Source organism: Rhinopithecus bieti, unplaced genomic scaffold (assembly GCF_001698545.2).
Source record: "Rhinopithecus bieti isolate Rb0 unplaced genomic scaffold, ASM169854v2 scaffold_21412, whole genome shotgun sequence".
In the NCBI taxonomy this organism is placed as follows: Eukaryota; Metazoa; Chordata; class Mammalia; order Primates; family Cercopithecidae; genus Rhinopithecus; species Rhinopithecus bieti.
The window spans coordinates 1,587,747-1,611,813 of NW_016811643.1; the positions used below are offsets into that span (position 1 = coordinate 1,587,747).

A 24,067-nucleotide genomic window follows, 5' to 3' on the forward strand; every position below is an offset into this window, starting at 1 on the left:
GGCGACAGAGTGAGACTCTGTCTCTCTCTATATATATATATGAAAAGTCAGTCATTTCATATGTTTTTTAGCACAAACTCTATGTTAAGCATTGGTAAAAGAACATGAAGCAGTAATCTTCTGCCTGCCTGGCTTAATCTCAGTGTCCTTTACATTTTTATCAAGAAGTCTGATCCATTTTCTGAGGTTTTTCTGAATTGGCATAGATATTTGGGACTCCAGGCTGGGGAGAATCAGAATGTGCTGAGATTTAGGCCATGGTTTGAATCTTTCCCAAGACCATCTAGAAACCTCCTGGAAAACTAACCAGTTCACGGTATAACTTTCCCCACCCCACCTGTCACCTCCATAGAAGTCAAGAGTCCTTTCCTTTGCCCAAGAAATAAACAGGAATACCAAACAACCTAAAACCATGACACTGAAGAAGAGTTACAGGAAGTAGAAGTGTTTCCCCAGAGAAGACTTAGGGAGGCCACACTGGTCATACCCAAATCAACAAAGTGGAAAGAAAAGTTATGTTAGACTTTGCCTATGGCAAAGGGAAAAGATACGTTCTGTGAGGCCCCACAGACCAATGGGTGGAAAGTACCCAGAGGTGGAATTCTCTATCATATAAGGAAAGCTGACAGCAAAGATGAGCTGCCTCAGTCAGTGGAGGCACCTCTAGAGCCGGGTGAGTGTTGAGACTGCACACTGCAGACCTAGGGCTCCTAGAGATGGAGTCTTGAGAGCCGCCTCTGGGGCAGTGGTAGCAACCAAGTGGACTTGGCTCCTGGCTTCTGCTTGAGCCAGAGTAACTCTTCCTTTCATCTGTGGAATTCCACCTACAATTAAATTAGTTAAAGGATTGCAGTGCCAAAAACAAAAAAGTCACTAGATTATCAAAATGCAGTGAAGGAGAAGAGGAGTCACATTTATGAAAGGCTTAATAAGGGTTTGGTAGAAGGTAGCCATTTTGGTCACTCAGACTACCTCTTAATGCTATATGCCAGAGACTCTGCTAAGAACTTATATATTAATGCATTATCTCATTTAATCCTCACCTTGTGGCATTCCACAAGGATCCTACAAGCTAAAACTATCAATACTATCCTGTGTTTTAATGAGGAAAACTAAGATTCTGAGAGCTTAACTTCCTCAAGGTCAGCTAGCTAGGAAGTAGATGAAGTTGAGCGGTGAACTCAGGTCTGTCTGGAGCAAAGCGTGCTTTTCTGCACAACTTGCCTCACTGTGAGCCAAAAGAAGAGCCAAACCTCAGATGGAGACAGCTGAAATAATTAAAGCAGATGCTGTGTGTGAGGTGCTGAGTACAGTGCCTGGCATACAGCAGCCATTCCACAAAGGGTAGTCACCTTTATTCAGTTAGCAACACAAATTGACGCCTGCTGTGAGCCAGGCCCTTTGCTAGGCGTTGGAACTATAGAGATGAATAAACATGGTCTTGTAACCAGTGACCTCATGATCCAGGAAGGAGAGACAAACAGGAAGTTATTTAAGTGCACCAGAGGTCCCAGGGCCTGGGGTAGGTACAAAGCCTTACAAAAGACTCCCTAGACAGTACCACATTGGAGGTTGGTGGGAAGGGAGAAGACCTTTGTAGTGGGGTAATAATAGTGTCAGCGAAGGTCCAGAGGCAGGCATACTCTGAGACTCATCACTGAAGGGAAGTGAGGAAACTGACCCAACAAACCCTTGCAAGCCAGCTTCTGTCCCTTTAGGCTCCTTCCATGGTCTGCCCGACTGCAAGTCAGCACTGTCCCAGCTAGTATGTATGCATCTCACCATCAGAGCCTCCAGCCCAGTGGACCTAAGTGCTGAGTGGGGCTGGGTGGGCAGGGAGGAGGAAAAAGCAGATCTATGGCTGCAGTCGGCAGAGCCAAGTGATGTATGTGGCGCCTGAGGGAGCTGCACAGTGACACTCTGGATTCCAGCCGGCAACTGTCACTCCGCTGGGATTGGCGCCGAATTATTGCTCCGTATGAAACCCCAGGACTGATGGGAGCTTTCAGTATAGACTGATAGCAACAGCCAAAATTGGATTGTTTGCTATTTATTTTTTTTAACTTCTGTCAAGGTCACTACTGTAACAGGAAAACACTGCCCAAGCAGTAGGTATTTTTTATCCTCTCTGCCTGCAGAAGCAATCTGCAACCACAACTTTTGTGACAGGGCCTGACTTTGACAGCTGTCTTTCCAGAAAGGTGTTAGTGTTACAGGCTTGGGGAAAAGGAGCCTCCTAAAGACCTGGTCATTCCTTTCCGGTTCAAGATCTGCTTCCTTCCCCTCCAGCTCCCAACCTCCACAAATACTCTACCATCAGGACCCTGCCCTCACTCATCCCTGCCTGTTCTCCAGACAGTCTCACGGCTCCCTCCTGGCCCAGTCCTCCTCCAGCTTCTTCAAGCCTCCTGTTCCCCAGAAAGCCCCCCAACAGATGTTCCACACGTATGTGTCCTTCCTTTCTCTACTCCTGCACCACTCCATCTAGCTGTTAATTCTCTCCTCTTTGTATCTGTCATTTTTGCAAACACTCACCAGATGCCCCACTATTGCCAGGACACATGCTAGAAATAGCAGTGAGTCAAACATAGGGCCTGTCCTTGGGGAGCTCATAATTGATTTAGGGGACAGACTTACAGACATTCACCAAACTTGTTTTCAAGTAGGTTTGTGTGTTTTTTAGTGAAAGATACAGTGCTGGAGATTCATGCTTTGCACCCTTGAGGAAGATGGTTGCGAAGTATTTTTGTGCAAGCTGTGCCTCATCTCCTGACTTTGAGCTGCCTGAGGGCAAGCCTGGGTCTCCTCTTCTGCACGGGTAACGAAGCTTAGGCTTCTCCTGCTGCCTTTTGTGAAGTGGATGAAGCTCAGGGCCAGACATGACAGACCCTCAGCATCAACTGGAACCTCCCAGGGGACAGGGCATAGTCCTGCTTCTTCCCCTGCCCCACCCTTTCATCATGGCCATGTACAAGGCTGGGCATGCAGCAATTGCTGAATAATTATGTTTAATAGAAATACAGCATCATTGAAATGGGGGGTGTTCATAGCTGTCTTTTGAACATCAAAACGTTTTTCAAGAGGAAAGAGAAAGGTTATTAAGCACTTATTCCATGCCAAGCGTGATGCTAGGCCTGTTACATATATCGTCATATTAATATTTAATCCTCAATTTACTAATGAGAAAACTGAGGTGAAATAACTTGCTCCAGGTGATAAGCACATCTTGTCAGTGATAAAGCTGGGATTGGACCCAGGTCTTCTGTCAGACTCCAGAGCCAGGGTAATCTGCTAGCAGTACTTAGTCTACCAGCAGAGTGAGCTGAGAGCCCTGAGTGGCAGCCACCTGAGTGGAAAGTAGAAAGGGCTGGACCAGCCTCCAGCGACCATGAACCAAAGCTATGAAGCAGGACTGCTGGAGACCCAGACCTGGTTTTCCCCCAGTTGGGGGATAGAATGAAGCTATGGTGCTATGGTTCCAGCAGCCCTCAACCATTTGTCCTCTCTCCGCACAGTACCAGGAGAAGCAGCGGAAGCGTGAGGCCGAGGAGCGGCGCCGCTTCCCCCTGGAACAGCGGCTGAAGGAGCACATCATTGGCCAGGAGAGCGCCATCGCCACAGTGGGTGCTGGTGAGTATGTGGGATGCCAGAAAAGACAGAGTGGTTCATGCTCTGCTGCAGTGAGGTGTACATCCTGTCATCACCAAACTGGATAGGCGCTGTTAATAATATTAAAAGTTAGCATTTGTTGAGTACTGTCTATATGCCAGACATTGTTATAAGTTCTGTGCGTGTCATGTGTCATTTAATCCTTATAGCAGGCCTCTGAGGTTGGTGCCGCTCAATCCCATTTTACTGATGAGGAAGCTGAGATCAAAATACCTAAATCACTTGCTCGAGGCTGCTTTCCTATGCATAGAATTTAACTCTGACCATCCTCTGGTCCGCTACCCTCAACCCCATTTTTCAAGTGGGAGAATTGAGACCCAGAGAAGGATAGGAGCTTGTCTGTCACTAGCAATGTAGCAGCTGAGCCAGAACTTATGTCCCCATCTGCCAACCTGGAACTCTTCTATCACTTCCGGATAATTTGTCAACAGCTGGCCTAAATTTATAGAAAATATCCTGAACAACTTTTGAGTGTCTTCTCCACCACTGAAGCTCTTATTTCCATACTTTGATCCTTGGGAGCCAGACTGCCCTCTGGTGTAACCCCTAATGTAATGGCCCTCCAGCCTGTGCAGACCCCACGAGCAGATAATTAAGGTTCTGCTGAACACAGTGGCCTCATCTTTGTTCTCCAACTCGGAAGTACCACTCCTTGGGCTTGATTTCAGATAGATGAGGCAAGGGAAGAGGAACCCCAGGCCAGGCCAAGACAAAGGTGTATCCCCCAACACAGTGGTTCTCAAAGCATGGTCTCTGGACCAGCAGCATCACTATCATCTGGGAACCTGTTTGTTTGTTTGTTTATTTGTTTTGAGATGGAGTCTAGCTGTGTTGCCCAGGCTGGAGTGCAGTGGCCCGATCTCAGTTCACTGCAAGCTCTGCCTCCCGGGTTTACGCCATTCTCCTGCCTCAGCCTCCCGAGTAGCTGGGACTACAGGCGCCCGCCACCTCACCCGGCTAGTTTTTTTTTTGTTTTTTTTTTGTTTTTTGTATTTTTTAGTAGAGACGGGGTTTCACTGTGTTAGCCAGGATGGTCTCGATCTCCTGACCTCATGATCCGCCCATCTCGGCCTCCCAAAGTGCTGGGATTACAGGCTGGAGCCACCGCGCCCGGCCGGAACCTGTTAAAACTCAGATCTCAGGCTGATTCCACACCTGTGGAATAAAAAATTCTGGGATCTATATGTTAACAGGCTCTTCAGGTGATTCTGACACTCAGCTGAAGTTTAAAATACCACTGCCCCAGGAAGGCCCTACCTGGTCGTGTGGTATGCCTGGATTGTGGGGTTGGTGCTTTTTAACCTCCATTTGTAAGGAACTTACTGCATCCACCTTGCTGAGAAGCCCTGCAGCTGGGGATCACAATGATAATGTTCAGAGCCATGTTCAGTCCTTGTGACCAGCTCCCAGAGGCTTCTAAACCCAAGCATGAGGGAATAAGGCATCCTGGTGGTTGCAGCTGCTAGTCCAGCTGAAGCATGAAGCACTCTCTGGGTCAGAACTTATGGTAGGCAGGCAGCACCCAACACCTCAAGACCTCAAACTGAAGCAGGTCCAGGAGAGGGAGGCAGATCTAGAGGCTAGGCCAGGCCTCCCTGAGTTCTCCAAGCTAGTGTCACATGTGTGGTAGGGACTGGCTGGATGGAGCCTGGCACCCCATGGGTACCATGAGGATGGGCAGCCAGAGAAGTGCCGCAGAATGAATTGATTTGATAAATGGCCATTTATTACCCTCACGAATTGGCTGAAACCAATTTCGGTCACATCAACCCCTGGTAAGTGCTGGGATATTGATTTGTGCAAAGTAATACAGTGAATTTATCAGTGTGATCCCCAGCTGCAGGGCCTCTAGCAAGGCTGGTGCACAGTTACCACCTTACAAATGGAGGAGATAAAGCGTCAGCCCCACAGCTCAGGCCCCCATGGCCTCTCTGGTCTAGGGCCACTGGAACCAAACCAGGACAACCTGCAAGCCAGAGCCTTGGCATTGATAGTGAGGCTCTCCTTCCAGAATCCAGAGCTGCTCTCGATCCTGAGGAAGGGAGGCTGCCTGCCCTGTTGGGCAGACATCCTGGGAGCTCAGCACCTCTATGCCCCACCATGCTGCTCAGAAAAGCAACCAGCTCTCTATTCAGCACATTCAGAACCAGACCTCCCCTGCCCAGCCTGCCCATCTTCCTGTGTTCTGATCTGTGTAGAGACCACCATTCACTGATCTCTTAAATAGAAACTCAGATGCTTCCTTGGCCCCTCCCTTCCCCTCACCCCTTACAGCCCATGAAGAATCAAACACCTGGCCTTGCCACTCTCTTCCTAATATCACTGCCCTAACTCAGGGTGTCCGAGTCTCCCATCTGAACCAGGCAGCTCCTTCACTGGTGTCCCTGCCTCCCTTCCTTCGCCTAGAATCAGTTCTCCTCACCAGCTGGAGTAATCTTTGCAAAACACATATCTAACAGTGCCACTCCCGTTTAAAACCTTTGCATGTTCCTTGCTGCCCTAACCTGGCATGCAGGCCTGCTCCTGCTGCTCCCTGCTTTGTGCTGCATGCACCAGCCACAACAGCCTGCCTCTGCCTGCCTGCACATACTCTTGATTTCCTGCCTGCATTTGTCTGCCACCCTCTCTGCCTGCAATCCTTCCCTTCTGGCCCTTCCCCCACCCCACCCCAGCCTATTGCTCACACACTGGCTGGTTTTTACTTAGCCTAACTCAGTTCAGGAGCAATTGACTGCAGGCTCCTTGAGGGGAGATAACATGACTTAATCATTTTTGTGCTCCCGATTCCTGACACAGCACCCTGCTCAAAGTAGATGCTTAGCGCAGCTTGTCAAATTAAAGAATTTGGTCTGGCCCCTTGTCCATCTCTAGGGAATAGCCCCATAGCCCAGGCCCTCATGGGCTCTAGGATGTGCCCTGAAGTAAAACAGAGAAGCTGCAGCACCTGCTTTCTGGTAGCCCACAGCATACTAGGAATACAACTATAGAATAGCTCATTACAGCCATACTCTTTGACCTTTGACCCCTGGAGTGGGCAGGCCATTCCCCAGACCTGCTCTAAGAAGCCTCTCCTGGGCACAGGTCAGCCTGCACATACCCGGCAGCTTTCTCAGAGCTCCTTCTGACCAGGAACCTGTCCCCAGCTTCTGTCCACCTGGTCCCAGTTGACCCTCTGAAGCCACATACTCCCCTGGGGAAGCTCTGCCACCTCACGTGCTTGGCTCTGCCAGAGTATGGCACATATTTCTTGTTACAGAAGGATTGCGTATGGCCGCCAGGGCACACCACCAGATCTCATGCTTCACTTCCCTCTTTGACCAGCCCAAAAAACGTAATTTTCCCAAGCTTTGTACCTTTCTGGACCCTCCCTTTGCATCCTCATCTGAGAAATACATCCATGTCATCCCTGGGTTGTGGAGTTGTAGTGATTAACTTACAAAACTACTTGCAGTTCCACCCCACATCATGTTACTTCTGAAGTCACTTGCTGTGCTTTCTCGTTGCCTGGACTGCCCTGCCCTTCCACGTTGCCTGCTGAGACATTCAAGACCTAGGCCCTTTATTGTATATTTAAAACAACTGAAAGAGTGTAATTGGAATGTTTGTAACACAAAGAAATAATAGGCACCTGTCCAGTACTTACCATGTTCCTCGAACCTACAAGCAGTCGTCAGGAAATTGCTGATAAACATTTTTATGACTCTCAACCATGAGAGTCCCTCTGAAGGACTGGTTCCCCTAGAAGATGCCACACATGTGACAAACTTGTTCCAGATTAGGTTATAAAAAACCTCCCACACTATATCCCTGGCACCTATCAAGAAAGGTGAGTCAGCCCACCCAGACTGCCCTAGAACCCTAAGCTGGACAGAAACAAAGGCCTGGGGTGGAAGGAGGAGGCCGCTCTTGCCTTTTTGGTTTTGCACACACTGGGGCCTTCTTCCTGGAATGTCCCATCATACCTGCAACTGGCTGGCAATCTCCCTCTCACCCTTCAAGCATAAATGTCAGGCCGGCACAAATGGCTCTTCCCATACTTCCCTCTGTGCACCCATCCCATTTGGAGCCCACAGTTTTCATAGCAGCCTTTACCTCTATGGCACACACCTTGTTTGAGGCCCCTTTATGAGTGCCCCTGCACCAAGTACAGAACTTTTTTGCTAAACAAATGCATAAGGCTTCCTGGAGAGGGATTTAGAAGAAAGTGGAAGCCTTCTTCACCCAAGAATGGTAGTAGCCACCTGGGGCACTAAGAGACTCAAGTCTAGGCCTTACTCTTCTCCTTTTCTCTGTAAAATGAGAGTTGAAGTTCCTGTTCTTTCCCACTTGCAATTCGAGAAAGACCAATAATTCATTTAGTTAGCGAGTATTAAACCAGTGTTGGGCTAGTCTCAAGAGTCCTCAGAAAATAGGACACCCAGCACCTGCTCCCATGGAATACAGTCAGATTGGGGGCACACCCTCTCCCCCAGATACAAGGGCACAGGTAGATGAAACACCTTACACTGCCTGTCTCTGTGCCTCCGTGTCCTGTGTAAAATGGAGATAACACCTACTTATCAGATTATTAGGAGGATGGAGAGTTACTGTAAAATACAAAAGCTAATGGTAACTGCCATTGCTGCTGCTGTGACTACCATTATTTTTACTCTTATTGGTATCCTGCTCCTTGCCACTTACAAATTGCTTTCATCACCATTAACTTGTTTGATCTGCATGTGGGGCTGACACAGCATATGTGACTATTCCCATTTTATAGAGGAAGAAACTGAGGCTCGAGAGTAATAAATGTTTTATTCAAAGTCAGTCAGCTGGTAAGTGACAGAGGCGAGACTCCATGCTGGATCCTGTAACTCCTGCCCTCTCCACTATACCACCCTGTAGATGAATGCATGCCAGAGAATACAGGCCTGCAAGTTAATGGCTAGATGCGGTGTGGTGGGGTGAATCAAAAAGGGCTGTTTCAGGTGAGTTTTCAGATGGTCCAGTAGTGACAAGCATGGCCAGGAGAAAGCAGAACACAAGCCAGGTGGGCACTGGTACTATGTGCTGGGAGGCAGAGCAGCCTAGCAGGAGCTCGTGGCGATGGGACTGGGCAGGCAAGGGATCCAGGCTGCCTGTGTAGAGGGCCTTGACACCATCTCTAGCCCAAGAGCAGTGACCAGGAGAGGGTCGGGGGACAGGGCCTCCTGAGGCCATGTGCTGAATGGCTGAGCAGGCCAGATTAGAAGACTACAGAGAACGTTTTCCAGGGAGTCAGGGTACGAGGAGGTACCGTGGCAGCAGAGAGCCAGAGGAGGAGAGCTGACCTTTCTCCAAGCTCCCGTAGTAAAACGCAGGCTCACGCTCAGCCAGAGCTGAGGGTAAAGCCCAGGGTCTTTGTTTCTTCCCCCTGTAAACTTAAGCAGGTTACCTAACTTCTTCTGTGTGCGTGTTTCCTCACCTATAAAATGGAAATCAAGTCCCCTGCTCTGCTTACCTCACAAGGCTGAAATGAAATTATGTCTACAGAAGTTCTTTATAGACAATGAAGTGTTACAGAGTCGGTTGTAAATACGTTTGCTGGCCACGATTTGAGCAACAACACCTATGGCCACATCCCACATGGGCCCATCCAGGTCTCTGTCCCAGCCTTTATTCTGGCCTGACGGGATCCTCAAGGCCCATAGCCTTGGTTCTCAGCCACCCTGCCAACCACACACACTGGGGCCCGCCTTCTCCAGTCCTTCCTAGCCACCACCATTTTTCATTCTGTCGGACCGCATCTGCTTGGCTGTTTTTCTCTTCAGATATTATTAGAAATATCCAGAGTTGTAATTGTTTAATAGTTGGCATTTTGCCTGCTTCACAGGGGACGCACATGAAGCCCACCCCAGACTTATGCCCTAGGTCGGGCAGAATTGACCAGGGACAGCTGTGCAGTGAAGTCTGCGTAGCATTATAAAGAGCTCTCTCCCAGGTGCATTCTTAGAAAAGAAGGGGGGAATGGTGGCCCCCGGCATAATTCAATTCCTCATTCTCCATGGTGTTTTTGTACTGCACAGCCCAGCAGTGTGCAGCTCTCTGCAGGCTGGGATGCTACCTTAAAAGAAAAGGCACGATCAGAACCCCAGGTACATGATACCCTGGGGAACCCACGTAGGGGGATGCCTGGGTATATCTGCTTCCCCACATACCCCATGAAGCTTGAACTGAGTTCATACTCAACTTGTTTCCAACCTAGACTCTTAATTTAGTCAACTTTTAGAAGAATGTGGCTCCTTTCAGGTGACCGCTCTCATCCCTGCCCTAACACACATACACACATGTCCATACATAGTATTCACAAGTCTAGCCTTTGCCATTTTAATATCTACACTTCCTCAGATACCCACACTCTCAACTCCCTGTTTCTGTAGGATACCAGGGACTGGGACTCCCCGCTTAGCCAAGCCTGCACTTTTCTCTCTTCATCCCCAGCATTCAGGTACCTATGAGGTCTGTGGGTTCCCCTTATAGCCAACCTTTCCAGAGATCCTGGGCCAGTTAGTTGGATTCTTACCCAGGAGAGAGGTTGTACTGAGCTTTTTCTCAGGCCTCTTTCAAGATTCTCAGGGGGCATTTTCTGGGCAAGCAGAAGTGGCTAGTCTGATGTCCGTGAATTTGCACGGCTTCCATCTGTTTCTGCTGAGGCCTGAAGTAGAGAGAAAGTCGTATTTTAGGTAGGAACATTAGAGATCGAGATGAGAAAGACCACTGGCTTGAGGTGGAACTCCTAAAATAGTATTCCAGATCTTCACAGTCTGATTCCACCCCAACACTCCTCATGATCATTCCTGTCTCTCCACCTCTGACGTACTGGCCACCTCTTCAAATCCTGCCCATCCTCCATGATCCGTCACCAGTCCTGCCTCTTCCAGGGAACCTTCCCAGACCTCTGCAGTCACTTCTTTGAAACCCAGCCACACAGTATAGTAGTTAGGATCTTGGCAACTCAAGACTGGCAGACACATCCCAAACACTGTCAAATCTTTCTCGATTCACTAGTGTTCCAGGCCTTGTTCTCTGACATCTATTCCTTGGCTAATTTTCCCTTGACACCCTGGGAACCAGATCAGACATGCTGTTCCATTTGCAGACTGACCTTGACGTTACACAGTGCTCTGTCTCTTTCCTGCTCCTGACTGCCATGTTTCCATTAATGCAACCAAAATTCATACTTTTTTGAGCAGCCATATGTTACTTTAAAAAGAAAGAAGAAGAAGAAGACAGGTTTAGAGAGAGAAGCAACTCTGCCATCTACTAGTTGTGTGACTTGGACAAGTCTCTATCTGTTGCCTCGGCTTCGTGTTCAGTATAATGGAGTTGAGAATACTGCTTTCCTCTCCGGGTATTTGTGTGGGTCTTGAATAGATACATTATTGGTGAATTTTCACATTGTGCTTAGCATAGAGCATGTTCAGTGCATGATTCTTCTTGCAGTTCTGCCTCACTCCACCTCCACTTGTATACCTGAGCAATGTTTCTGAGCCTGATTCTCCTACTCCACAATTAAGTGCTTAGTTTTCTCAGATTGAATGCATAGCCCTTGATTACATACTCCCTCTTGAAGAGGAGGTCAGGTCTTACTCTAGCAGAGTTGAGCCTCCAAGGAACCTGGTATCTATCTGTCCCACTCCCCATGCTCCCCACTTGCTCCGCCACTGGAGGCTATGGTTAGCATCTCTGGTAACCAGGTGGCTTATTCCCTTCCATGCCCCGAGCTCCACATTGCCTTTGATTGGCTTCCAGAAAATGCATTTGGCTGTGTTTCCACTTTCTGACCCAGACAGTGGACCAGACCTTAGTTTCCCCAGATAGGAAAGGGTCCAGGGCTCACATCCCACATCCCCAAGGGCCTGCCATGGGCTTCTGCCTCTTGCATTTGCATAGGAGGCAGCCCATAGTCCCACTAGCGATGAGTAGATAAGTAACCAGTGAGAGCTGAAGTTCCTCTCAAATTCTCCTTCACCAGTCCCCCACCCCCTTCACCTCCATTCACCATCCACCCGCCTTTCAGTTTCCCTAGCAACACTGAGTGCTCATCCTGGAAAACTTTATCCGAAATCTGCTCTGGGCAGGTTTCCAAATCCATGCTAACCTGATTAGGTATCTCTAGGGGCCTCGCCAGCTAATCAGATTAGGCAGCACTAATGGTAGTGAGGACTTTGAGTGGGCGCAGAGCAGTAAAACATATTGTATACTTAGTGATAATTATCCTGCCTTTTGTGTCATTGATTTATCTGCCTCCCTCTCCGTCCCCCGTCTTGTGTGTTTGACCATAGCGATCCGGAGGAAGGAGAATGGCTGGTACGATGAAGAACACCCTCTGGTCTTCCTCTTCTTGGGATCATCTGGAATAGGTAATTGGGAGCAGATCATCTAGTGGGGACGGAGAGCTAGGGTAGTGCCTGGCCCAAGCCTGACAGCCCCAGCTGCTGCGGGCCAGGGTCAGCAGGTCCACCTCTAGGTCAATTTCCATCTCTGAAAACAACAGCCTCCAGATTACAGAGCCACCAAGAAAGAGGACTCTGTTACCATCTGTCATGTTATGAAGAGTTGGAATTATGCCCCTCCCTCTGGAAGTTGTGGTGGTAAGACTGATTCATCTGGAGGACCAGGCCCTTCAGGGCCCATTAACCCTGGTCCAGCCACTCTGCATCCGCAGAGCCTCCCCTTCGGGAATAGTTGAACCACCTCCTCTGCCCAGCACACCAACCATGTTCAGTGCAGCCTAGCTGTAAATGCTAAAGAAGGCCCCTAATGACCACTGCGGTGCCAGATGCATAGCAAAATTAGTTGCAGTAAGATGGGTTGAGTATTTTTCTAGCCAGTTGGGCTGGATTATCTGAGGCATTCTCACCCCCTCATTCTCTGCCCTGACAGAACCCCCCCATTCCTTCACTACCACCTCCCACAATGGTCCTGATGGGAAATTTCATGGTTTAGTTTCCTTCTCTTCCCCCCCCAACATCTTCATGGGCCTCTCCCTCAGATGTAGGCCCCCAAAAGGATACCACCACCTGACCATGATGCTCCAGAACTTGACTTTTATACTAGTCAGGGATCTCCAAAGGTTACCATCCACCAAGTGGCCCTTCAGAGCCCCCGCTTCAGTACTATCGTTCCTTCTCTGTGTTACAAAGAAGGACCGTGAAGCCACAATGAGAGGTACTCTTCAGCCCCTCCCACCTTCTATCTGGCATGTGGTTCCAGAGCCTGGCTAAATGGCAGGACTGTGGGTATTGAGAGGGATGCAGGGCAGTGAGCCAGGAGGCCCGGGTACTCCTAGGAGAGGTGAGGTTTGTACTAGGCTTTAAAAAGCAAGTTGGTTCTGGATTATAAAGTCAGCCTGTCACTCTTAGGATGGTGCTACAGAGAAAAGGCCTCAGTCCCCGTCCCAGAAAAATTAAGATGCAGTACAGACTTTGATTTTGGTCCCAGCTTCACCATTAACTCCCCAGGTGACTGTGGGAGAGTCATTGATCCTTTCTGTGCCTCAACATTCTCATCCATAGAATATAATCTTTCTAGTATCCATGCATTTCTAGTATTCTTTCATTCCAGCGGTTAGTCACCTGGTTGTAACCCAACACCTCTCCTTTCTTACTAGGAAAAACAGAGCTGGCCAAGCAGACAGCCAAATACATGCACAAAGATGCTAAAAAGGTAAGGACTGGGACCTAGGTCTGATCTACAGATCGTGGAGACCTCACCACTCCTGCTATCCCAAAAAATCTGACCCTCTGAATTCAACAATAGGCAATCAAAAAGATGGGCCCTGACCCAGGAAGCAGACCTCAGCTCTGGCCCCAACTTGGCCACCAGTTGCTCCAGAGATTTGGGCAAGTTATCCCACCTCTTTATGTCTCAGTTTCTTCATCTGTAAAATAGGAATAATAATCCTTGCCCTGCCTGACTCTTGAGGAAACAAAGTGAGATCCGCCATACAACATTTTCAGGCATCTATGCCATGCCAGGTGTTGAACTAGATGCTGCTAATACATCATTTATTAAGATACTCCCCCTGCTCCAAAGAGCTCAGGTTGGAGAGGCAAACAGCTTTAGAAAGACACCATTACTGTTCAGTGCAGTCATGGCTGTGCTAATGGGAGTCTTGGGGGCTGTAGGAGAAAACAAATAGGAATAAGAGGATGCCTTGTTGCCTCTCACTATCCTGCATGAGCTTTTAAACATGGTTTCTTATGTCTTGAGCCTGGGGTGCTTATAGTCCCCCTTCCTCTGTGGCTCAGAGCCCTGGATTCTCCACAGAAGAGGGCCATCCCCATCCCCTGTTTGTTCACACTCAGGCTTTCCAAGGCCTGCTCAGTTTAACTTTTTAGGGAGGCAGGAAATGCTTTTGTGCAGAGACAGCAATCCTCGGAGAGAGTGCAAAAACATTTCACTGAAAGCCAAACATTCTTCTACCAGCCTTCCCAGCATCCAGGGCAGGAGGTCGCCCGAGACCCTAGATGCTCTTGCTCTTGCCTTTCTAAGGAAAGCCTCCCTGGCCAAGGCAATGAGGAGTTGCTTAGGCCTCTGCCAGCCAAGTGGCCCCAGCAGCAGAGTCTTGGACTCCTGTTCTCTTTCTGGCCTACCTGCCCCACTGGTAGCCACAGAAACAAGGTAGTTCAGATTATGTCCTCCTGAGCCCCCTTCTGCTTCATAAATGGCTGAAGGCTCTTAAACCCCCAGCTCTGCCAGTAGCTGTGCTCTGCCTCCACCAAACCTGGAGCAGACCCACTTGACAAGCAGGCAAGCAAGAAGCAGCGCGTAGCATGCTAATGCGCTCCAACTGAAATAGCATTTTTAAGTCAATTCATCAGGTTGGCAGCGATTGAAACAATTAGCACTCTGGAAAGGGCCATAAACTAGCAGGACTATTAGGGAAGATGCAGTTACGGGCAGGAACCACCTGATTAGGGATGAAGAATTCTGAGTGGTTTAATTTTAATACTGTCAGAAAGGTTAATATTTAATTACAAATATAATCTCCTTATCCAAGCTGTCTTCATATGTCTTCATACATAGTGGAAGTAGAAGGAGAGTATGTACTGACTTGCTGGTGTAGAAAGGAGAAGGGGCTTGTTAAAAGACTAATAATGCAAGTAATTTTTTAGTTGGCACATCTGAATGGGAGACAGATTTACCCCAGTGCAGGATGACGTTGGCATGCTTCCGTGCATGCCTCACTCAGAAGGAAGTAGCACCATCACCCTCGGAGGCAGCGCACTGTGGTGGACAGAGCTCTGGAGCAACCATTCTTTACTTCAGGTTCCAGTGCTTCTACTTTCTACTGGCCCTAGGCAGGTGAACTTTACCCCTTGAAGTTTCAGCTCTCTTGCCTCAAGGTGAAAGCCCTCCAATCCGTATCTTAGGTTATGGGGAGCATCAAGTGACGCCGCTGTGTGCTTATCACTTATGTCATCACATCATGGCGAGCACACAGCAAGTGCCTGTTCCTTGACTCGCATGTATTCATCACTTCCTGCTTACCACAGCAGCACCCCATCTACTCTCCCATTTGATTATATGGGGAAGTTGGCATGGATGCTAAATTAGACCCACTTTTCAGATGAGAAAACTGAGGCCCTACACCATTCTTAGGCTTCCCCTGTTAGGGGAAGAAATAAAACCAGAATCAATCCAGTCTCTCAGCTCCTCACTGTGATACCGTTGTTCTCAGCTGCTCTAGGAAGCTAGATTGGAAACTTGCCAGTGTGTCCCCATTTCACATTGGGAGATGAGAGGCATGAGAAGCTCCATAAAAACAATCATGTATTTTATTTTTAAATCATAGGTGGTGCTTCTATGAAACTCCTACCTGTACTAGCCCTGTGGGTCAACTCATTACAGAATCTATGTTTAGCATAGATACTTTATAGCCACATGACAGGCATGTTTGAGACCTGCCTTCGAAATCCAAGAGAGCCCTGGACTTTAAGCTGTGTAACCAGTGTGCCTGGGGCCCAAAGAGCGATGTATGGAAAGCGCCATTCACAGAGCCCAGTGTGAAAGAGACTTTTACCAAACAGAAGCTCCCATTAATTTGTCTCCCAAGACGGCTGATGAAATGAAATGAGCACTGGCCCAGAGTTTGGTGACGTGAATTCTGGTTCTGGCTCTCTGATCCCTAGTTTCTTCATTTGTAAAGAGACACTGACACCTCCAGATCTTGCTGCTTCAGAAGGCATTCTTTGTACATTTACATGATTTCTTTATCAGATCTGTGAACTTATGTTTTTTCTCTCATTAGCCTGTGTAGTATTTCTTCCAAACTGAGTGGCTCTGTTAACTTTCATTACTAGAGCTGATAAGCCTTGAGAAGGAACCTTAATGGTGTTCTGTGATATCATTATAAGGTAGGGTGGTGGAGCCCAAAAGACTTAGTTCTAGTAGCAATATGATGAGGGATAAAGAGCAAGTATCTGAGTCCAGCTGCCTGGGTTCAAATCCCAACTGTACCCTGCTATGTGGAGTTGGCCAGGACCTCTGTTTACATCATCTTTCTCATCTGAAAAGTGGGCTCCATAATGGTGCCGGTCTCCCTGGATTGTTCAGAAGGTTAAATGAGATAGTGATGTAAAATGTTAAAACACCATTCTTGGCATGTGGTAAGCAATCAGTACATGTTGAATGTTACTTTTATTGTTCTTGCCTCACTTTGTTGATAACCCCAAGCTAAGATCATGTGAAATCAAAATGATGATTCTGGCCAAGAAAATCAAGCCCAAAAACGTGTTCAAAATTACCTAGCAAATCATTAGAAGAACTAGGGTGAGAACCCAGGTCACTTGACATAAGTAAGCATGAAAGTCTATAGTCCATGTGTCGTCAGACATTCATTGGCATCTGGACGCAAAGCTCAGAACTCTTCAGGTGAAGACTGTCAAGAACCCAGCTGATTGGCAGAGGGGAAGCTATGAGGCAGTGTAGCATGATGGCTAAGAGCACAGACGTGGAGCCGGATTGCCAAGCGCGGGTGACCTTGAGCAAGTTACTTTAATCTATGACTTAGTTTTCTCATCTGTAAAGTGGAGGTGATAGTAGTGCTTGCCTCAGAGACTTGTACATGTTCTAAGCGCTTTATAGCTTGCTTAAAACAATGCCAGGCACATAGTAAATACCCAGTAAATGTCAGCTGTTATTAATCAGAGACCCATCTTGTGGCTTCCAGCCCATTGCTTCTCCCAGCTTCTCCATGGCCATCCTCCCACCCTTCCTGAAACCTGCAGATCTCTTGACTGAGCGGCCTAGGGACCCTCTGGAAATCCTTTCTGGCTCATGCCCCATGTGGCCTTAATAACTTCTCTAAGTCCTGTCCCACCTCTTGGATTAGATCCTCAGACCCCTGGTGAGGTAGGGAGAGGAGCCAAGAGCCTTGTGTAACACAGGACAAAACTGCAGCTCAGAAAGGGGAGGCAGCATGTCCAGGGCTTCACAGGCAGGCAGAACTAGGACTGGAACCTGAGCCCCCTGGCTCCCAGCCTAGGGTTCTTGCACCCTGTGTCTCAGCTGTAGAATGACAGGACAGAGAAAGAACTAAAAGTACATCACGGCGTGAATTTCTGACCAGTGGCCAAGCTAGAATATGGCCCTGGATTTCAGACATAGCCACCTCCCCGTGAGGGTCTTGGCACCCCCATCATCGCCGGCTCTCCGGTGAAGCAGGATTCGGTGAATGCCGTCTCTTAGACGCGGGCATGTGCCAGTAGGAGAGGAGCCCAGGGGACTGTGGAGAACTCTGGTCTGGTTGTGGCTAGACAGGGTACCTGTGGATGCCTTTACAGCTCCCTAATCAGGTCATGGTTCTTGAAAACCAGCAGGCACTCCGCCTGTGTTAACTCTTCAGATCACACACTGCAAGCTGTTCTCTTCCCCAGGGGCTAACCGTGGCCCTCACCCATGGGGCCATTTCTTCGGAAATCACCCCTACACCCTGTGGTGGAGAGAAAAGGGTGGTACCGCTATGTTATTAATTTTTTTTTTTAATGAAATGAAGAAATGTAAATACATTTTAAAATATATTCATTTTGAAGAAAAGTAAATCAAAGGGACATGGGCATCACACAGACTTTCAGAGTTGAGAGGCATTCTGGAGCCATCTGAGTGTTTCTCTCCTCCTCACATCACAGTCCATACTGATCGTGACTAACTTTGTCCATGTCTGCACCGCCCGATGGGGTGCTCCTTAAGGACAGAGACCAAGACTTGTTCCCTGTTGTAACTCTGGTGTCCAGCACACACAGGATGCCCTCAGGAAATGTGGACGAGTGGGTGGATAATGCGGTAATCAGAACAGGAGAGGCCTCCCTGAAAGAAGACACCCCAAGTCAGATTAGAAGGTCAGGTATATGATTTGGGTCTTTTAAGGAAGAGAATGAGGGACTCGTAGGAAATGAGTACACAGAAAAGGAGACAGGAAGCCAGAAAAAACATCCCTTGAGCGTGAGATAGAAGATCTTGTGTTGGTGTGATGTGAAAGCCTTGGGGATAGTTGAGGTGCTTTCCTCCCTAACCCTTCTCTTCACTTTCCGGCCTCCAAACGGACTTAGTGCTTCCTTGTTTCCACACAGGGCTTCATCAGGCTGGACATGTCCGAGTTCCAGGAGCGACACGAGGTGAGTGACGACAGTCTTTGAATGAAGCATGGTTTGGAGGGCTTGTCAGCGTGACTGCCTGGGTCTTAACATTTGGGCCTTTGGGCCTCAGATAATTCCAGCAGCCTTGGGATTTGTCATTGGGAGCACAGGTGTGCAGCAGGGTCACTGATTTGTTTCACATAAGATTTGCTCTGAAGAATAAACAGAGAGAAGATCTATCTGCCACACCAGGAGACGGACAGCCAATCGTCTCTGTTGAGACAGGCAACCTTAATAGTATATAAAGTCATCTTCCCATGCATGCCCCATGTTGGAAACTAAAAGCACAGAAAGGCCTTCCTAGCATGTTTCCTTCCTTCTACCAGGTGGCCAAGTTTATCGGGTCCCCACCAGGCTACGTTGGCCATGAGGAGGGTGGTCAGCTGACCAAGAAGTTGAAGCAGTGCCCCAATGCCGTGGTGCTCTTTGATGAAGTAGACAAAGCCCATCCAGATGTGCTCACCATCATGCTGCAGCTGTTTGATGAGGTGAGAGTCACCTTGGGCCAGGATGGAGCGGGAGGACACTGGAGATAAGGGGGACTGTGAACAGCAGAAAGCGAGGGCCCAGAGGCTAGCTGGTCATTCCTCGGCTTCCTGCTCTCACATGTGTACGTTCATTCATCCAGCAGGTACAGCTTAGCCCCTCTGCACTAGGGCCCAGGTGGGGCACTCAAGGGAAGACCAGCTCTGCCTAAGAGTTGAAATTGCGTGGCTGCTCAGGCCACCTTCTAGAGAGACATGGTATGGCAGAGGTGCCATGAGAGAGAGACGTGAATTTTTAGTTCCAGCTCTGCTCCTGACTGGCTTTGTGACCTTGGCAAGTCACTGCCCATCTCTAGGCATCAGAGACCTCATGTGACAAACGAGGAGGCTGAATCAGAGAAGCCCCAAAACTCCTTCTGCCTCAGACAGCTCTTGTTCCTCCCTGTGTGCCAAACATTGTCTCCTGCAGTTCTTTAAAATGCTAATATTGTTGCTGCTAATGGTGAGATGCTGATACCCTGGTTCATGGAGTCTTTCTCTTCTGAGAATCTGAGGGTTCTTACAGATGGTCCAGTTCCCCTGCTGGTAGGGGTAAGTTCTAAATGGAGAGAAGAACTTAATTCTATCCAGTACTTTCTGTGTACTAGACCTGTACTAAAGACGTTACAGCCATTATCATAATCCTCATAAGGCAGGTAGAAAAAAATTCCTACCAGGCAAAGGAGAAATTGCTCATTTTTTACAGATGAAGAAACTGAGGTTCAGAGAGGTTATAAAAGACATGCCTAAGGCCAGAGCTGCTGTGTAAAGAGCCAAGATTGGGCTACAGATATGTCTGATCCCAGAGCCCCAATTCTTCCCCCATACCACTGTTTACCTTGAGCCAGGCGAGGGATTGCTTACAATCATGGAAGAAGATGAATTCCACCTTTTCAGAGGCCCTGCTCCATCAAAAGAGCATGAGGAGCCAAGGACTGAACCAGGGATGAGGCCCCTCTTCTCCCATGCAGGGACTGTATTAGCCAGCACCTGGCCATGAGTCCAGCTCACCTGTCTACCTAGCCTCCTGCAGCCCTGGGAAAATAGGAAGGTGGTTTGCTTCCCATGTCACAGGAGGCCACAGGGAGGGGACTCCTCCAGACCGAACAGCACATCAGGTACCAAGCCAGGAAGACCTAGATCCAGATCTCCTACCAGCTGCTCACTGCCTTCCCCACCTGGCCCAGCCTCCTTGCCCCTGCCCGTTTTGTTGTGTCTTCCTAGCCCTTCAGCTGCTCTCTGCCCTGAACCTCCTGCTGAGGAGAGACCAGTCCTTCAGAGGTCACACACTCAGTTACTCACATGTGTACGCTGAGGCCTCCACTCCATTCCAGCCTCTTGATGAGATTCAAGTGCACAGCTATGGCCAGACCCGAACGTGCCCTCTGGGAGCTCTCTGCCTGGTAGACAGGTGGAAAGGAGACATGGTAGTAGCTGGTATTTTGTGTGCCATTCACTGTCTTCAGAGGCTTATGTGTATCAATTTAACCCTTTCAACAACCCTCCAAAGCTAGCTATTATGGCCTCTGTTGAACAGATGTGGAAACTAAAGCAAGGTAAGATTAATTCATTCACCTATGGTCATGCAGCTGGGGGGAGAGAATCAAGGATTCAAACCCAGGCAGCCCAGTTCTAGATCCTGCAGCTTGAATGACCACCATGTAGCTAGGGCCAAAAGAGCGAGGTCCGTCTCAGTGAAGCACTGAAGGGACGGGACCGTGCCACTCAGGGACGGTGAGCATCGCGGCCTGTTTGATTTCTGGCCTCCTTAAGAGAGGCACCTCTGATGGCATTCTTGGCCCAAAAAGACAGAAGGCAACTGCTGACTGAAGTACAACTAGCCCTACATGAAAGCCCTGTCTCCCCCTCCTCCGTCACTTCACTCCACTGACTGCCTTTTAGGGATTGATAGGAATTCCTTCCTGCAGCTGTTGTCGCCCCTTCCCCCAGGCCCAGCCTACGATAGTTTCCAATGCTCTTGGTTCCATTGACCAAAGCTGCCATCCAGGTTTACTCGACTTAGGCTCTTTGAGGACGGGCCATTGTCATGTTCACTTGAACCATTCCCAGAGCCCACAAAGTCAGGGGAAATGTTGTATTGACTAATTTAATTCAACAGTAGTTTAGCAAACCTTCAAAGAGTTAGTAAGTGCTAAGTGAACAGAGTGGAGGGGCTGGCAGTAGAAACCTAATGTGCAAAAGTACAGGGCATGAAACAGCCTGGCATTCTCAGGGAACTGCAGCTCGTCAGTACTGCTCAACTGCAGAGGGAAAACAAGAACGGAGTGGTAGAGAGAAGGTAGGTAAGGTAAACAGGGCCCAGTTAAAATGCCAGGCACAGAAGTTTGCATTTCTCTCGTAGAGAGTAAGGAGCCTTTGAAAGACTTTAAGCAAGAAAGAAACAGTCACATTTTCACTTTACAAAGATGCCATGGGCAGCTGTGTAAAGAATGGATGAGAAGGGAGAGTGTCATTAACAAGGAGACTGCTGGGGAGCCCAAGCTAGGGCTGGGGAGGCCATGGGCTGGAGAAACTACTAGAAGGTTGACTGAGGAGAGAGGGAGGAGCCAAGGGTGGGCTGTTGGCTACTTCCAGTTGGCCATCAGCTGAGGCGGTGAACACTGTGGAAAGCAGCAGATTGGAGAGGAAGGTGAGGCACTGAGGTGTGGAAATGTTGAAGGTGAGATGCCTGAGGGACATCCAGGTGGAGATGGCCAAGAGGCGGTTCATCAGTTTCATGGGTCAGGAGTGTAGGAAAGGTCTGACTGAAAATAGCAGTTCAGGAATCCTTCAGCCCAGAGGGGTTAATGGAAGCCACAGGAATAGATGAGGTCTCTAACCCAGGGAGTGTATAATGTGCAGAGAAAAGAGGGCTACACACAGAGCTTTGGGACTTATCAGGGAAGAGTCAAGACAGACTCACCAGAGAGGTAGGAAGTAAACCAAGCCAGACACGGTGGGTCACACCTGTAATCCCAGCACTTTGGAAGGCCGAGGCGGGCAGATCACTTGAGCTCGGGGGTTCGAGACCAGCTTGGGCAACATGGCGATACCTTGTCTCTACAAAAAATACAAAAATGAGCTGGGCATAGTGGCGTGTGCCTGTAGTCCTCACTACTCAGGAGGCTGAGGTGGGAGGATGGCTTGAGCCTCAGAGGCGGAGGTTGCAGTGAGCAGAGATTGCACCGCTGTGCTCCAACCTGGGCAACAGAGCCAGACCCTGTCTCAAAAACAAAAAAGAGCAAACCAAAAGAATGTAGCTCATTCATTTATTCATGAGGCACTGTGTGGGGCAGGGACGCAGCCCTGTCCTCGGCGTGACCAATGAGTGCGGAGACAGGCAGCTAAAAATAGTTCAGTTCACTGTGGCCAGTGCTGCACTAGTGACAAACAGCAAGTGCTCACAGGAGTTGTAGGGGCACCTAATCCAGGCTGGAGGTGTGAGGGAAGCACCCTCATCCCTACCCAGTCCAGTTCTCCCAAGCCTGGACCCAGAAAAGTAAGAACCCTATTGCTCTCATCAGAGCACCAAGCAGGACTAATGCTGGCCATTTACAGGTGACCCCAGGGCAGAAGTCCCAGAAAGAGACTAGTCCCCAGAGAGCCCAGCCCCCCCACTCCTCCCACCAAGGATTCATATGTGAGACAGTGGGAAAGCAGCCCCATAACCCTGGGGTGAGCATTCAACCCCCACCCAGGATGTGCACACTCTGGTGGTTAGAGGGAGGTGAGGCACAGACAGCTTCCTGTTTGAGACACATCTTTATTGCCAAGGAAACTGAGGAGAAGTAGACATGAGCACTGAAAGTCACCCTTTGGGTCAGTCGTGCACTGCACCTGCTCCCCTCACCCACCTGGGACCCATCCTCAGGCCCAGTTACGAGCAGAGCTTTGATCTCTTAGAATGAAATTGCTGCTGGGTTATTGCTCTGGCCAGTATAGCAGTGTGTGAAGCCAGTCCTTGGGGATGAGCTCTGCAAAGTGAGTGTGGAACACACTGTCATATGCACATGCTTGGACATGTCACACACACACACACACACACACACACACACACACACACACACACACACACACCTGGTCTCCAAAACTAGACCTACCCTCAGTGGATTCTGTTAGGTTAGAACCCATAAGCAGGGAGGTAAGAGTGAAAAGCTGCTGGTAAAAGCTCAAGGATATCCGCTTGCACTCTTGCTTCCCTTTTCCTGCCCCAAGGCAGGGACAACAGAGTGACCAGCTCCAGGACATGGATTACTAGGCTCCTTGTGAATAGACCCTTTGGGAATTAACAGTTTCTCAGAGGCCTATGCCAAGGTCCAGTGGAAAGCAAGGCTGGAAAGTACACCCAGCGTGCAGTAAGCTAGCTCGGTTGATGCACAATCCTTTCTCCTTTGCTCCTAAGGGGTAAGACTGGGTTTACCATTATACTGGCTTTAGAAGCAAGGGCTGACCCTGAAGCTCGGGCAGGGCCCAGCATCACTGGCTCAGGCAGGAACCAACAGGCTGAGATCAGTGATGTATATCCCCAGAGCCACAGTTTCTGGCTTGGAGGGAGCTATGCTTTCTCTGCTTCCCGGAAGAAATCTCAGGCAGATCTCCTCCCTAGCACCTGTCCCAGTTGCATCTCTCCAGTGAGGAGCAAAGGATACAAACTGAATTTAGCAGAATTCTGAGAAAATTCTGTCGAAGGAAAGAAAATAGCATGAGGCCTCATTCATCCAGCACCATTGGTATGACCTCTGTAGCCTGGTACAGAGGAAGGGCATGGGCTCTGAAGTCAGACAGTTCAAATCTTGCCTCTACTGTATCCTAGCTGTGAAACCTCAAACAAGTTACTGATCCTCTCTGAGCCTCAGTTTCTTTGTAAGGGTCCTAACTGCACCTATCTCCAAGGGTGGATGTGAAGATTCCAGCCTCCAGCAAGCAGGTATCAAACACCTACTCTGTACTGGATGCTGTTCTGGGACACAGTGATGAACAAGACCCAGCCTCTGCCATCAAAGAGCCACTTTCCTACTAGAAGGAGTACGATTGTACACAAAAAGCACTAAGCAGAGCATCTGTGATGAAACTAGAAGTCCCTGTACGTGATCGGTGTTGTCACTCTATTGCTTGCTGTCAAGGAGTCCCTGATCATTGCTTTTGTTATGATATAAAGTGCTGTTGTACCGTCATGCCCTTGAGGTTCGCTGAGTGAGCAGGGCTCTGTACCCT

At 48.9% G+C, this 24,067-nt stretch overlaps 1 protein-coding gene across 2 annotated transcripts in view; it reads left to right on the forward strand.

The window, feature by feature from the left end:
- The window catches only part of CLPB (ClpB family mitochondrial disaggregase), a 148,416-nt gene that overhangs the window by 120,275 nt on the left and 4,074 nt on the right, over window positions 1–24,067 (forward strand). For both annotated transcript variants that reach the window (XM_017894472.1, XM_017894473.1), the window contains 5 exons: window positions 3,516–3,630; window positions 11,973–12,050; window positions 13,301–13,356; window positions 18,264–18,308; window positions 18,656–18,817. In XM_017894472.1, the coding sequence (XP_017749961.1) occupies window positions 3,516–3,630; window positions 11,973–12,050; window positions 13,301–13,356; window positions 18,264–18,308; window positions 18,656–18,817 (456 nt within the window). The remainder of the gene's footprint in view (window positions 1–3,515; window positions 3,631–11,972; window positions 12,051–13,300; window positions 13,357–18,263; window positions 18,309–18,655; window positions 18,818–24,067) is intronic.